Genomic DNA, 17,205 nt, shown 5'->3' on the forward strand with positions numbered 1-17,205 from the left:
AGTCAGTTCGAAAGACTCTGCATAGACTTTTAGATAAGCTTTGAAGGCTTGTGTTATGTTCCCGTACATGCTTGCTTATAAACACCAACCAACCACTACTCGCGACCAACGCGCGCGGTATCCCTCATTGCGCGCGTGGCGGGGCGGGAACCGAGAGAGCGGGAGAGAAGAGACGAGGGACAAACCAACAGTCAATATATTTACATCAGAAAAGAGGAGGTGAACCTTGTTGACTGCTATACAATATCGAACGCTCGCTTAAGTGGATTTTTAACCATTCATAACTTTTCGTTCCTTCTCAAAACGCAAAAAATCCACTTAACAGACAACGACCTGAGGACCCCTACAGACGTGCGGATCGTGAAGCAGCATTTGACCCACTGTTGCCCATCTACCTACAAGTACCCTTAAAGAGATGAGACGAGGTAGGATATGGAGTCACTTATCCAGTTAGGGCGTGTGCTGTTGTTTTTTTTTAGTCTTAGAGATGCTGCGTGATGTTTCCTCATTATAAAGAAGGAATTTTGGAATGATGTGCGTCAAGCCTCGCGTTTACTCCAATGACATCATCAGTCTAAGTAATAAAAACATTTAATAAACGGACAGTGTCGATTTTATCTTGAGATGCATAATTTAGTTCACACATAGCATAAGTGAATTTGAGTTTGTTGAACAAATGTGTGAGTATAAAATGCTGTAGAATGACAATGTTATTGTTGCGCGAGGGTGTGTCCGTGCTTTATGCGTTATTATACATAACATAACTGTGTGTTATGTTATGGCATATTATTTATGGAGTGGTTTATTTGTGTTATAATAATGAAAATGTCTGAAATTATTCGTCTAGAATGAATGTTGATGGCGCGCGAGCGGATTAGAGTTGAATTACTGAGGGGGAAAATATATCATCGCGTGAAAAATATAGACGAAAAAAAAAAGAGCTTTTAGTATGCGTGCTGAAGAAAATCCACAGGTTGGGAGGGGTCCGGTAATGAGCACGACTGAGCTCCGTGCACAACAGGTAGCGCGTTATCTTCGGTTTCTGATCGATTCGTTAACGGAGGGCGCAGAGTTAAAGCGCTCATCACGTGCGCTCTGGAATACTTGATTCTGATTGGTCAATGGATACACATTTCTTCATAATTCATTCTTTTTTCATTTCTCATTCTTGAATTAAAATCATATTATTGCAATTCGTATCAAAATAACATGTTTGGTTTTGTAAGTGAAACAAGTGGGAGAATGTACACCAACAGACCCCTTCAGGGGGACACAAAACAAGGTGACCATTATAGTCTGGGGAAATGATTATCTAATTGTACTCGTCCCTTACAATTTATGCATTTATTAATTGCATCTTATATCCCGCGTTTATATGATTTTTATGACGTGCTGTTAATGCCATCGCGTTTCCAAATAATGTCTGATTTGCCAGAATGTCTAGACAAGGAATTGTCCTGCGTTTTATCAAACAATGATAGCCATCAATTTCAGTTTCCAGGTTGCCAGCGCTATCTCTTTCAAAACTAATCATAATCGTAATCACCTGACGGATACAGTTGCCATAGCAATATTTCTGCACCCTCGTCTGGCAACGCGCCAATGAAAGCTTTGTTGTCATGGATACAATTTACCCTCGTTACGGTTGTGATGAAAGGCTGGAGAAGGGTCTCACCTTAAATAGTCAAAGATGACCTATTGTTCACAATGAAATGTTATTCATTAAACAGAAATCCTGGATCTGTCACAAACAATGTTCTGAACATAAATATATTGTTCTGCTGAAGTATGGTAAGGACTTATTGTGTGTGACACTGCATTTGACAGCCAGTGTATTATCAGAAATAATATGAGCTTGCCAAAAAGAAAAGAAAGAGTACAGTGTGTCAATATTGTTTCGCAGTCTATTGTATACTAGCATTTTCTGTCATCAACACCCCCGTAGACATTTCAGCAGTTTACTTAAACTGTATCACATTATTTCCAAATGAAAGGGATGCTATTAAGTTGATCGCAAATACTTTAGATATAATTTTGCAGATAAAAACAGAGGGAGGGGAGGGAAACAGGCACACCATTCTAAACTCATGGCAAATACTCAAGTGTGTGCTGGATGTAAAATTATGATAGATACCATCTAAATATTATTATTATTATTATTATTATTCTATATGTGCATTATGCTGTTTTAATAATAATAAAAGTTTAAATTTTTAGTTTTTATAGTTCATTTTAATTTGCTTTACTTTTTTATGTTTCTTCATGAAGTTTGATGTGCTGATTACTTTTTGTGTATCATTAAAAGTGCTCATGAAACTAAAACAAATAATCTGTTGTTACTTATGCATAACAGTTACATGGTACGTGCATAATACTGAGCGGACAACAACAGTTTAACATAAACAGTTATCAAAATGAGTTATCCAAAGCTTTTGTCTTTTATGACTAGTTCCAGAATGTTCTTGAATAAAAGCACTAGCATTTTACAGCATACTACAGAATGTTACATACACGTCTATGTTCCCATCCTTTAAGTTTCTTGAAAAAAAAAAATAATAATAATAATTAACACCACAGCATTACAGAAAAACCACACACACACACAAAAGGAAACTTACACATAATATTTGTTGTTGTTGTTTTTACATTGTGCTATTTTACCATTCTGTGATTGTGTTATGTGGACTCTGTTTTCAGGTGGTCATCTACAGTACCCATTTGCACCATGATGTCGTAGCATTTTTAATTGTTTAATGACCAATTTATTCAGAAATCCAGGTAGGGTAAATCCAGGTGTTCCCACACATGTTCCTGAAACAGAAATATCACAATACCACTTTGTGTAAAAGTCAATGAAAATAAATATTGATTTCATCTGCATACATTTCCCAACAAATTCTGCCTAAAATAGAGATGGCAACTGGCATGAGAAGTCTCCCCCCTAGCTGGTGTTTTAAGTGGGCCTAAATAGCATAAAAGAGAGCTAATTAGATGGGGAGGGAAACTGCTCCATTTCTGGCAGAATGAATGCGTGTAAACACTTGCAGTCCTCTTACACCTAGTCATGAGAGCTCTCAGCCGGTGCCAGGCTCTGTTGATGATATTTTTTGCTCTCATTCATAGCGTGAGTCATATTAATGAGGTCAGATTCTCTCAGCTTCGGACATATAGTCTAGTAACTACTGCTTACACGATCAAGCTGTATTTGATGACGAAACCAGTCCGACAAAAATAGCACAACAACATATGCACTTCGTTTATGACTGGTTGGCGTCTTACACAAGATGCTCTTCTGTTCACGATGTGGTGCTCTTGGTGGGACACTCAAAAACAGTGTGAAGAGTGCAAGCACTTAAAACTAAAACTCTTAAATAAAAATAAATAAAAGAAAGAAAGAAAGAAAGAAATGTACATAATCTAGGCCGACTCTACCAATCCCTTTGTGTGTTTGTGCAAGCAGTGGTTTGTTTGTATTTGCTACATATGACAGTCAATGGGAGTGAATTATGTTTCGTCTCGTTCGCAAGCTATCCAGATATAGCGACAGTCTCCCTTTTGTCCTCCAGGGAGCACAGGAAATATCCGTGGCCGACAACATGGTCTCAATTGACTTTAAGGGTGAATTACACGGGTCAGCGACTGACTGGGGAGGCTTTTACTCAGAAGGAGAAATGAATTGGTGCATCTAACTATAGCACTCTGTCAATATGTCTGCTGAGGTCAGAGGCTGTGTTTGATGATTGAAGCCTAACAAGTCTCGTCTTCTAGTGCCCGTGAGTTGACAGACTGGCTACTACTTACTTGTAGTTCAAAAGATGCCGAGCAAATGGATCCCAACCATAAGAATACTGTGCATGCAAAGACTTTATTTGTGCTCTAATGTATGGAACAGTGAATAAGGTTATAAGGGCTTATTTCAAACACATATTTAACAAGAATACTTTCAAAATGTTTCCCTCCATTTCAAACAATTCTAAAAAAAAGAGAAACTATCACGTAGGCCTAGTGTAGAGACCCACACTTTGGTAAATACTTGTATAGAGACCATTAACAGGTGTCTGTTTAGTCAAGCATTGACTGCTTATTGATTTTCTTTCCACACAGAAAATGATTTGAGGTCAGTAAGGCACAAGTGATTTATCCAAGTACATTTCTGTAAAAAATAATCCTAACTCTATCCCTACCTCTAACTCTCTTTATAATCAGTGCCATCGATAAAATTCACTTGGCCGGGGCATGATTTTTTTGGGTGGGCACTCATTACTGTGATGGATATTGAAACACAAGTGTGGATGGTTTCTGCTCATGTCTCTAAGAGACTGCTTGCCATTGGGAAGAGAGAAGTCAAGCTGATCTAACAGACAGTGTCTGTTGTTTACAATATACACACAATACCATGTTACATCACATGATACAATGTTTGTAATAGCCTTTAGTAATACTGCTACCATGTTTGAGTATCGTGACCCAAGGCTGTATTTTCAGGTGAGATTGAACTGGTTAAACAGAATAACAATTTTGTCGTTGTTATCGGCTCATTCCAAACACTTCTTCTCCTTGTGAATTCACTGAGACTGATATTGTCCATTAGCAGACTGCAGTGCCTCTGGAATGGGTGACATGCTGATAAGACTGAAGCTCTTAAAAAAAGACCAAGATAAGGGCGTTATTATGCTGTGTTAACATAATCACACATAAGGTAGCTGTAGAGCAATGTGTCTCTAGATAAAGTTGAAAAGAACATGAGGTTATCCAAGATGGTAGATAACAATATTTCCCAGATGTCCTTCATTTCCTTGTGGTTTTGGCTCATTTGTCCCTTCTGCTGTTTGGACATCTGGTAGCCAAGAGGTCTGCTACTGTATATCTGTAAAATGATGAATCTAATGAGTACAACATTATGAGACAGTATTGCATTGAATATAATAACTCTACAGACAGAAAATCCAAATTAATCCAAAAACTAATATGTCCCGTGTTCAGAATGTTGTCCGATAAGTATACGGTCCGAGTTTTTCACTTGCCAAATATCAAATGAGGTTCAATAGTTCATTAGGTAGTTCTGGTAGCGCCACTGTTTCGTCTGTGAAATGTCTGAAGTTCAAATATTGAATTTCAGAAAGGTCAGTGTAAGTGCAGTTGAAATGAAACACTGATAAAGAGATGCCACTTCCTTAAATATGATGTCAGAAAGGTCAAATATGTATTTTAGAGTGGGAATGTCACAGAATAACAGAGTTGAATAGAACAGTAATAAAGACAAAATTGTGTTTTCTCAAAAAAATCTGCATAAACAAGGTCACAAAGGTTTTTCACTTGTCCGTGTTGCGTTTTTCTAATTTAGACAAACTGTCTGTCTGTTATGGAAGTCAGTTCAGTCTGTTATGGAATTAGAATTGTGAGTTCATATGAAGCAATTTTGAGATGTATTTTTGTTTTATTCAGTGGCGGAAACAGGCTTCCATCATTATTGTTGAGATTTTACTGACTGTTTATCCAGGTTAAATTGTTACAGCAATGGGTTGAGATAAGTAATTGTCTCTGTGAGTCATTGAATCATTTAACTCAGTTCGAACTGATACTGTAAATGATCCAAAGGGAATACCACTATTGCATGTTACTGCATGTTGAAATGGCTGTGCTTTGACTTGTGGAACTATTTTCACTGGCGGAGCAAAGTATCTAAAGTTAATGTGTGTAAATTGTGCGTCATGTGTTGGCGCAGATAGCCTTGTGGTTATATAGTGCAACTGTGCTCACAGCAACCTGAGTTCAGTTCCCACCTTGAGCCCACCCAATACTTTCCTGTCATACAAATATAACTGTATTGTATTATGGCTATATGTGTTGCATTGCACACTAAATTGAGTTAGGTGAGTGTGATATAAATTAGCAGCATCATGTTAATTTCATCAGTTAGTCCTGGGAAGCACATTTTCTCAGAATGACCCTGTTCCCTTTACAGGTTGACCATGACACCATTTCGACATGATGGTGCCCTACTTAACAGCAGGGTGGCGATGGAAGGTTTGGCTCTAAAGGTTTCAGAAGCAGCAGGGTTGTTTGGTATTTTTAGTTTTAAACATGTATTTGTCTTGTGTGTGAAGAAACCCATATGAGTGAACAAATATCCATAACCTGATATAATGACTTAAAGATTAAAAAAGAAAGAAAGAAATATAATTTAAATCTACATGTCTAAATTTGTAAAAGTTTGAAAGCTATCTCAATGACTGTGTTGTGATTTGGTAAATTAATGGTCCATTTGGAAATCTTTTTCCTGTGACACAATCCATTTGTTGAAACACTCAGAGAAGAATGATACATGTCCTTCCTGTGGTCAAGGGCAGTTAATCTGCTCTGCTCCGTGTCATTTTCTTGTCGATGGCTCTCCAATGCTTAATGTTCTAGTAAATGACACTGCTCTGACTGGGTCCCTGAAAGCTGTCACAGGGATTGTGGGACTACCGGCAGAATCCAGTAATATCCTGCCCATGACACAGAACAAATGACTTTGTCCTTCTATGATAAATGTTATTACAGCACTCACTGACAGAAAGTAAAAAAAAAAAAAGAAAAACCCAGTAAAACAGCTCATTTTGAAGGCAGATTTGTATGACATGTGTTTGCAGCGTTTTCCACATTTCCACAGATTTCGAGCTATGCAAACTACAAGGTTAAGTTGGATAATAATAATAATAATAATAATAATAATAATAATAATAATAATAATAATTATTATTATTATTATTATTATTATTATTATTATTATTATTATTGTTGTTGTTGTTATTACTATTATTTTATAACATGAATATTAATAGTAATATTTGTAAAAATGTTTTTAACAATTTGAACATGTATAATAATAAGAAATGTGTCTTGAGCAGCAGATCAGCATATGATTTCTGACAAATCATGTTACATTGACGTCTGAAGTAATGGCTGCTGAAAATTCAGCTTTGCATGAAATAAATAAATTATACTTTAAAATATATTACATTAATTAAATAATACAATACATTAATTATATAATTACAATACATGAAACCATACTGGTTTACTGTGTTTTTGATTAACACTAATTTGGTGAGCATAAGAGACTAACTAAATAATACCAATCTCAAACTTTTGAATGATAGTGTCTGTGTTTATATTGTGAAATGTAATTATTTAATTACTCAAAATGTAATAAATATTTTGGACATACCAGGCAATCCTGGCTGTTGTATGACAACTTTAACCAAGACATTTCATAAAATGGCAGAAAAGAAAAAAAGAGGGAACATTTTCTAAAAACCGCAAGATGCATATTTCTGATTTCTGGGTCTACAGTCTAAATTCAACCTGTTGTCAGGCTTTCTGACTGTGCTCTTTCAATGACGCATAGATACAATGACAGCATGCCAGTCAAGGATAGAGAATTATCGTGATTATAAATAATGTGAGCTTGTGAGAACTCTAGTCATGTAACCCACTAACACCGATTCTCACTCTGTTTACTATCTCTTTCTCACTCTGTTTCTCTCTCTCTCCCCATTGCAGTTGCCATGGAAACTGTTCTGGTCTTCCTTTTTTCCCTCCTAGTCTATGTGGCGGGTAAGTGCCCCCTCCCTTTCACTCCCGACTCCCTGTGTCCTCTGGGATTGGAAAGAACTGGAAAAGCATGGGGAAAAGCCATGACATGACACATTAGCGCCATCCTAGAGTTCTTAACTGAGAATTTGATCAGTGACCTCTCTAGTCTGATATCACGCGTGTGTGTGTGTGTGTGTGCTCTCTGTAGTTCTTCACTGGACTCAGCTCTGTGTTTGTGCTGTATATGTGCTTTTACATGTCTGTGAATTGCTGTCCTGCTTTTGCCAAACAAACTTCATTTGTGAAATGAGAGCATCTATTTAAATAACACTCCCATCCATCTCAGTCCTCTGAGAGACTCCACCCTTCCCAAATTTAGGCCACATGAAACACACGCAGCTCTCTACACTGGTAAAAAAATGTATCCTTCAGCTGTCAGCAAACCACAGCTAAAAGCACTGCTGATTGTCAGACTAATTTTTATCTGGTTATCTTTCACACTGCAACCACAAGTTTACATTCTGCTCTTCCCTCTCTCTATTTTCCAGTCCTTCCTTTCATTGTTTCTTCCTTTTTTCTTCTTTCCCTCATATGGTTCCTTTCTTCTTTTCTTCCAAACTCTGTACCTTGAAAATGACAGATTGACTATATTCTGCTAATTTAACCATACATTCTTAAAAATAAAGGTTCCAATATATATATATATATATATATATATATATATATATATATATATATATATATATATATATATATATATATATATATATTTTTTTTTTTTTTTTTTTTTTTTTTTTTCATAATCATCGGAAAAAAATTGTTCCTGTATAAATAATGTTGTGCACAACAGAAAAGTTGTTAAAGGTTCTTCATGGAACCATTTAGATGCCAGTAATGTTATCAGAATCACTGGCTTTCTTTTCGCAGTCACATTTCAGTAAATTGGTGTGGTATAGAAATGACATTTTACTGGTGTAATTTGACCATTTCTCAAATTAGATAACTGGCAGATATTAAAGATGCTGTTTAAACTTGATCTCAAAGCGGTAATTTACCAGTTATTTTTCAACAAAGTTTGCAGATATGGAAGCCTCTCGTGGTCTCCTCCTGATCTTCATTATTTTTTCTCCTTTTTTTCCCTATTATTGGTTCTTCCTTATTCATTCTCACATTGTTCCTTCCTTCCATTGTTCCTTCCTTCTTCCTGCATAGTCCCTTCCTTCTATCCATCCATTGAATTTTTTCCTTCTTTCCTTCTGTCACTTCCTCCCCTTATTTTTTTCTTTTTCTTCCTGATCCATTTTCTTCCCACCATTCTTCGTTCAATCCATCCATCAAACCATCCAGCCTTCTTTTACTGTCCTTTTCTTCCATTCATTCTTCCTTCCATCCGTCTATTCATCCTTCCATCATTCCTTCCTTCCTTCACACTCCTTTCCGTCCCTTCCATCCATCCTTCTTCCTTCATCTATCTATCCATCCTTCTTCCTTCCTTCCATGCATCTGTCCATCCATCCATTCTTCCTTCCTTCCCTCTATCCTTCCTTCCTTTGCTGTCCCTTTTCTTCCCTTCCTTCATTCTGTCCTTCCTTCCTTCCATCCATCTGTCCATCATTCCTTCACTGTCCTTTTCTTCCCTTCCTTCCATCCATCCATCCATCCATCCTTCACTGTCTTTTTCATCCTTTCCTTCCTTCCTTCCTTCCTTCTGTCATCATTTCTTTTCTTTCATTTATTCTTCACTTCATTCTTTCTTCCATCTTTTACATCTTTCCTTCCTTCTTCCAAACCGTCCTTCCTTGACTATCCTTTTCTTCCATTCATTCTTCCCTTCATTCTTCCTTCCTTCCTTCCTTCCTTCTTTACGTCTGTCCGTCCATCCGTCCATCCATCCATCCATCCATCCGTCCATCCATCCATTCTTCACTGTCATTTTCTTCCCTTCATTCTTTCTTCCTTCTTTCTGATATATGTATGTTATTTTCCATCATGCCTTTTTTGTCATGTTTTTTTCCCACTCTTCCTTCAGGTGTCTGTCATGCTTTGTTCATTCTACTGTACCTTCAGTCTTTCACTTCCTGTCATTTTTCATTGCCTGTTTTTGTGTTCCATAAAGTTCCTCTTACCTTGCTGTCTCCATCACCTCTTGTGTGAGGATGAGTGAAAAGAGGAAATATGTAATTTCATTTCAAAGTCAAATGATCAACAGAGCAATAAAGCTATAAATATCTTCACCTGTCAAATTATCAACTGCCAAGTGGCATATTAATATATTTGTTAATAGATTATTTGATGCAATAAACTTCCGGGCTTGTATTTAAGACTGTTAACTCCTTAAATACTTATTTCAGTTTGATGGTGATTCTAGTCTAGTATACAATCAACATTTGATGTAAGTTTGACAAATTTAAAAGCACAAAACCAATCCTAAACTGCTTGAAAATCACTTTTAAACTCATTTCAGTGCTACAGAGAGGACAAATCAGTAAGATGTTAATCATTATGAGTTTCCCCTCCTGTCTCACAGGCATTGATTTAGTCTAATGGAGTTTGAAATACAACAAATTGTATTGACCCTGTCAAAACCCTGTTATTATGCCTGCATCGGATCACACATTCATTAGGCAATGTCATATTCCTGCCAATATTGCATTTAGCTTAGGGCTCTGAGATCTTTCTCAACAAGCAAAAACACCCACCACAAACAAATAGTTTGGATTCAGTCAGTGGTTGTTTTGTGAATATAAAGATCCATAATACTAATGTGTTTCACTCTTCTTATAATGGTTTTGTTTCTGTATTGATCTTCTGTCTTAGCTCTGTCTGAATCTAACAAAGGCAAGTTCTGCTTTATTGCATTTACCACCTCACATATTTCTGTTTTACCATATATATGTATAGAAGGCAAATGGCTTCATGCATAATCTCTTATTGTTTTCTGTCAGATGGAAAAGAGAAGCCATTGGAAACATTTGTATATGGTAAGAATCAATACTTACAAAAGCTTGCACAGGGAATATAAGGAACATACTTCTTACAGCAGGTACACATAGAAAGTGGAATATAACTTGGCTTCCATTTAGAGGTCTTCACGGGTCCAAAAATTCGTGCCCGAACCCGACAGAGACCCGTAAATGTACTACACCGAACCGACCCGGACCCGTCTATTATTTCAAAAGCTGGACCCGGACCCGTGTAGATCCGAGAAATGCCTACCCGGACCCGACCCGGACCCGACCCGGACCCGTATATTATTTGAAATCTGGACCCGAACCCGCCGGGAAGACACAGACCCGACTGGACCCGACGTTCACATATTCCACCTTAAATTGCTATTACTAGTCAATAAACCTGTTGCGAAGAATACCGCTTTTTGTCTTACCTAATTTAAAGAGCCGTGGTCTCTCTTCCTTGTACCTGACTGCCTGTGAAGCATTACAATCTTCCGAAAAGAAAGTTATTCATGTTATTCCTCTCGTTATTCCAAGTCCAAGCGGAATCCACTCATTATTTCAGCTTCAAAAGTCCACTTGATGTCACGGTGACGGATGACAAATGCTACTGTGCACATGTACATTCTGACTCGACTTAATTCGCATAATAACTTACACTGTTTGCCTTTTGAACTATAATAACGATCGCTCGTGCAATGCCATGGCCACTGACGTTATTTATTTGCTATCATCTGATCTCTGTATGTGCTCTCTGCTCTGCATCCAGTCTGAATCTGAACCACTAAAACTTTAAGATTAAACGGTTAATTTATAATATTATAAAAACGGGAGAAAATGTAAAACGCGGTTTGGCGGTCGAAGTGTCCCTCACTGCTTGCCATAGAAACATAACTGCACATGCGTGCTAGCTTTATCAACCTAAAATGCTTTAACGCAATTTGAGCGTCATAGAAAACATTCATGTGACAGTTCACCTCAGATTGTGTTGCTGATTTGAAATATATTAAACATGAGTGTGTCAAGTCTGCAAGCATTACCGTGTGTGCACTTGTATTAACTCTTGAGTCTGCGAGTGAGAGAGAGAGAGAAAGATCACTTTTTTTGGCTCACTCTTTTCTTTTCCTAATTTTACAAGTTGCAAGTTACAAAAAACACAAGCAGTCTTTGATCACGGCCGGATGTTATCCGAGTCCGATGACTCCGATCGCACGGGTATTACACACAATGTTAAACACCCCCGGGACCCGAGGTAATAGATTCGGACCCGACCCGGACCCGACCCGGACCCGGCTGATGATTTAAAATATAGACCCGAACCCGTACGGGTCCCGGGTCGAGTCCGGGGTCGACGGTTCTCGGGTGCACTGTGAAGACCTCTACTTCCATTACCTGTATAGTCACACTTCATACAGTCACATCAATTGTTGCCTTAGAAAGCAGTTACACCCAAATTCATTATTTCAAAATGTAATCTAAATTAGTTTTTTACACAGTATTTTTAACATCTCCAGACACTATGTAACATCTGAAAATCTGTGAATTGTCCTGCCTGATGTGACTAATATGATGAAATATGAAAAATACAGGTCAAATTGTGCTCCAAAACAGTCTGTATCCACTCAAACCACAATTTCAGCATGTGACCACATCACATTTGCACTCCAAATACTAATATGTCTTGATGCATCTTGGGCAGCTGTGAAGGACCTGTCAATCAAACATGTGGTTAACCTAAGATCATTCCAGGTGTAAATAGAGCCTCGCATGTAAAAAAAAAAAAAAAAAAAGGAAAGAAATTCACATCAGACATACTATCATCACATCACACTTCTTAGGAACTCTGTGATGATACTATAAAGAAGAGAAAGATTAGAAAAGACCACTACGATTGTAGATAGTACATGAAGCTGTTCACCCAGATAGGCAGTTGTCAGGGAAGAAACCAAAAGGCCAGTTTCTAACTGGCAGAGCTCCAAAGGTTTTTGACTGCCGAGATATCAACAACCACTTTAGCACTACACAGGTTTAGCCTCTGTTGGAGAGTGACTAGAGACGAGCCACTTCTGAGTGAGGCCACAGTTACAACATCATGCCTCGAGTTTGCTAGAAGCAAAAACCTGCAATCTGCTGACAGATTATTTTGGAGTAACAAAATTCAGAAACGAAAATTCATCTTAACACCCATGGATGGTGGTAACTTATTGGTTAAAGTTACAATTGAGCATGGTACCTTAACCCCAAATTTTTCCAGGGATTTTCTTTGGAAAAATGCTTTGGATATTGAATTTAGGTATCTGTCAAATAACTAATAACCAACACTGGCCTGAAACTATTTCAGTCTTCTACAGTAACAAATATATATAAAAAAAAAATAATAAAAACTGTAAAAAAAAAAAAAAGATAATAAAATAATAATAATAATAATAATAATTTTTAGAAGATACTATTTCAGTCTTCCTACTTCAAAATTTCACGTTTAATTAAATGTTACTTGAAATCTATGATTTTTTTTTTCATTTTTCTTTTTTTCATTTTATTTCTTCATTAATAGTAATTAAAATGCAGTACATAATTATCCCTGATAAAATGCAATTTAAAGTCCCATGCCGTACCATTTTTTATTTATTTTATCTTTGAATATCCCATTTCATCTGAGAATATTGCATTATATAAGTAAACTGGTTTGCAAACTGAAATTGTGTGTGTGTGTTTTCCACATAAGCTTGAGTTTTTCTTCAAAGACAACTCCAAAAATTAATATCCTTTATTTCTCAACCAGACTATGAGAGTTTGAGGATCGGGGGTTTGGCGTTTGCTGTGGTGCTCTTTGCTCTGGGAGTGCTCCTTATTCTCAGTAAGAAACATTGTTTTATTTAATATTTTTTAATTCAACATCTTCATTCAGAAACTACATGGTGTAGAAATTAGTGTAAAAGAGATCAGAGCACAATAGCTAAACTGAGCTGCCGAACAGCACAATAGATAACAATTATACAGCAGTGCTTTTATTCAACTGAGCATGAGATGAAGTTTTATTATCAAATAGAGATGCATGAATATATGTCACACTCAGTGGCAGCGATAGAAATTAACACATGCTTGCTATCAACATTTCAGTCTGGTTACAAGAATAACATTTGTAAGAGATTATTGTCCCTTATTATCCCAGTCATTATCACAAAATAAAGCCGACAGGTCGTTTGTATGGTTCGACATTCATCCGTTTGATCTAAACTGTTTTGCTTGTGTGCACCCTTCAGGCCGCAGATGCCGCTGCAGTATAAACCAGAAGACTAGGTTAGTCCTATAGAACCTCTGTTATTCTCTGTCATGTGTTGTATGAGTTTATAACCATCAGTTATAATTTTCTTCATATTATATATTTCCTCAGGGCTCCGGGGGATGAAGAAGCTCAAGCAGAGAACCCCATGGTCCCCAAGGGTGAGATCAGTTCTATATCTTGTAATACACGTTGGTCATCTTTAAGAACAATTTTAACAGTTATTTTATTCTTCTTCTTCATAAAGACAAGGAGACCCCTAAAACAGAGAACTGAAACAATCTAGGTACATATACTTTCCTTATGAAAGTGTGATTATGGAATCAGAAATGACCAAAAAAGCAGGGAGCTTGCTGTAATATCGGCTTTATTTCTTCTCAGTGCTGTTGAACACATAGCTGTGGCTGAACGACTTCACTGATGCTGCGGATGCGGATGATGATGAAGCTGATTCCAGACCATGGCTATGAGAGGATAGAGAGGAGACAGAGATTTGTTGGGGGAGGCTGATGACTTGGGATTTTAATGGGCCAGTGTCTTGTACGTAGACCTCTAGTCCTGTCACGTGAACAGTAACCGTAGTCGTCTTTTCGTCTGTGCCCTTTTGCAACAGTCCGTCTTGAGTGAAATGTTTTAGCAAAACTAGCCACTTTCTGCAAATCATTCTTAACATGTTTGGCTCCTCTCCAATCAAACTTTTATGTGCAGTTTAAGGAACAGTTCACCCAAAAATGAATATTCTCATTTCGTTCTAAATCTGTATGCACTTATTTCTTTATGTTGATCACAAAAAAGAGATCATATTAAAAATTCTTCATGTAGCCCTTATTATATAATGAAAAAACCTAAGAAAAAAAAATGCCATGGTTAAATTTTTTGGATGAACTGTATCTCTAAAACAATTTTGCTTTAACATCCAACATTGAATAACTGCTACTGTTATTGTTGGTAAGAACACTTGCAATTTCTCATTTGTGTCGCATCTGCTGTTTTTTTTCTCTTTTAGATTATATAGATTATATGCACACATATTTAAAGTATTTAATTTAAGTATTGATTCATATGTGATGCAGAATATATATTTGGATATACACTGTTTACATGTGTGCGCGTGTATGGTAGAGCTTGTATAAATCTGTGTGTGTGTGTGTGTGTGTGTGTGTGTGTGTACGCCCATATTCAGGGCTCCTTCTCCCGACAATCTTTCAATCATTTTTCCCAGACCAAGCACAAAAACAACACAGTACCACCACTGTACCATAGGGGGCGCTATACCACTTTCCTATGATCAGCTGAAACACTGCCGGGCTCAAAGCCCCCATTCGGACCCATAGTCTAACCGTCTGCGGCCTGAGAGTGAGCCCGCAGAAGCAGTTCACTTCACCATAGTGCCACATACCTGTGTCCTTTACCTTGACTATCTCACGCCTTCTGTAGCCTACGTATTCACTTTCATAAAGGAATAGTTCACCCAGAAATGTAAATATTTTATTATTGTCTACACACCCTCATGCCAGTAAACTTGAGATGGTTGTCGTTGTTATGTGGAGCACAAAAAGGAGATATTTTGCTTAATGTCCAAGCAGCTGTTTTCCATACAGTAAGGTAAAGCATAAAGTATACTAGTGCATGTGTAGCCAATTTATTTATTTTTTTCAACGTAGTTAGTAAAAACATGAGCACAAAGGATGTTTTATTCCTGTTTAGTGTCTGTGCCATATCTATCTAAAAGTTGTGAGCTGAAAAGAACCTTAGTTAAAAAAAAAAAAAAAAAAGTAGTTTCCTATTTGACCTTGAAACAACATGCTAGGGCAGTATTCTTCACCTGGTGGACAAACTAAATAAAGCAAAATATACATCTAGAAAAACCTTAAATAGTTACTATACTTTGGAAAATTAAACATGGTTTTATTGTAGTGGTATGGTTTTTGTAGCAAAACCATAGTTAATTTGTGCTAACCATGTTTTATTATTATTATTATTATTATTATTATTATTATTATTATTATTATTCAAACTGTGGTTAATTTTCATAAGGGTGGGACTTTGGTGCAAACAAAAAGCACCAGAAAACTGTATTTTATATTATGAAATATACACAAGGAAGGAACAGACGGAAATTTTAATCATTATTTGCTGAAAATCTCCAATGTAGCTTTCAAATCTCTTTCGGCGTTCTTCTATGTTAGTTTGTGCATTTTGTGTGATCAACTCTGCACCATATTTTAATGTAAGCCAGCGTGAATGAGATTCAAGCAACTTAAATTCCAATCTGTAACACCATATCTATGGTGAACTTGGCATTCAAATCACATGAGGTTGAGTAAACAATGGTAGAATATTGATTTTTGGACGAACTAACTATTGGGCGAACTATTATCACTCATATTTATAAACACTATTCATTGGGACCAAAATGTCGGCCTCTAAAGAGACCAACCTTTAGATTTGTGTGCGTCTGCGTATGTATGTTTGTGTGTTGTTCCTCAAATCACTTGCTGTGATAAACCCATGAGAGCTGTAGAAATGTAGGTCAGTTTATAAAGAGAGAAGCGTTTCACAGAATATTAATCAAATGTATTGAAGAACACAGTCTAACGCTACAGATGCTTCGCTATCAGAGAGGAATTTAATACATATTAGTCTCATATCTGTGCAGCTGCTGGCCGCTCTTTGTGCTTCAAAATAAATAAAGTCTTTGTCTGAAACAGACATCGGTGTGTGAATTCGTTTCTGTTGCTTCAGTCAGTCTCTCTTCTTCTGGTTCTTTTAAAAAGGTCATACATCACCTGCCAGAAAAAGATGGTTCTCTTCAGTACATCAGGTAAAATTTTATTTAAGACCGTTTGGACTTGGTTATCCATCAGAATGATCGATTTGACACCATTGTAGCATCTAGTACCATGTTGTCGACTAAAATTGAGTATCTGAAGTCAATTACCAAAGCTCTCTGAGGCCTGTTGGTTATAGGCGACTAGACAGAATCTGGCCACAATCACTCCCAGCATTTTATACTGTGATGTAATTGGACTTCCCTTGGGCAATGACTCCAAAGGTTGGGCCCAGCGGTATTTTATCATAGTTTGAAGGCCAGTGTTTATGGGCTAATAAATGTGTTTCAAAGAATGGTTGGGCGGTCAGATTTACGAATGCTCTAGGAGTCAGGGAGTGGTAGAGGGATGAAATACACCAGAACTAAAGACACGCTCTCACAGTAGTCAAGACCTCAGAAGGAAGGGGAGCTCTCCACAGTACAGGTGAGGTGAGATGGTAACTGAGTTATGGATTTCTGCAGCATGTTAATCATCAGAATTTCTAAAAATGGTCAGATTTGACAAGCACAATGTTTTTTTTTTTATTGGTTTATGTTCATGACATGACAACTGTGGTTTG

General features: G+C 37.1%; 1 protein-coding gene across 1 annotated transcript; it reads left to right on the forward strand.

Annotated features, from left to right (window-relative positions):
• The first annotated feature begins 81 nt into the window (after positions 1-81).
• fxyd6 (FXYD domain containing ion transport regulator 6) lies at positions 82-16,524 on the forward strand. The gene is made up of 10 exons (XM_052577220.1): positions 82-219; positions 326-425; positions 7,546-7,599; positions 10,396-10,416; positions 10,524-10,559; positions 13,312-13,386; positions 13,793-13,829; positions 13,924-13,973; positions 14,060-14,098; positions 14,194-16,524. Exons 2-9 carry the CDS (start codon positions 416-418, stop codon positions 14,086-14,088), a joined length of 312 nt encoding a protein of 103 aa, XP_052433180.1. The 5' UTR covers positions 82-219; positions 326-415; the 3' UTR covers positions 14,089-14,098; positions 14,194-16,524.
• The last annotated feature ends 681 nt before the right edge of the window (positions 16,525-17,205 follow it).

The sequence above is a fragment of the Carassius gibelio genome, chromosome B15 (assembly GCF_023724105.1).
Source record: "Carassius gibelio isolate Cgi1373 ecotype wild population from Czech Republic chromosome B15, carGib1.2-hapl.c, whole genome shotgun sequence".
NCBI classification, from domain to species: domain Eukaryota; kingdom Metazoa; phylum Chordata; class Actinopteri; order Cypriniformes; family Cyprinidae; genus Carassius; species Carassius gibelio.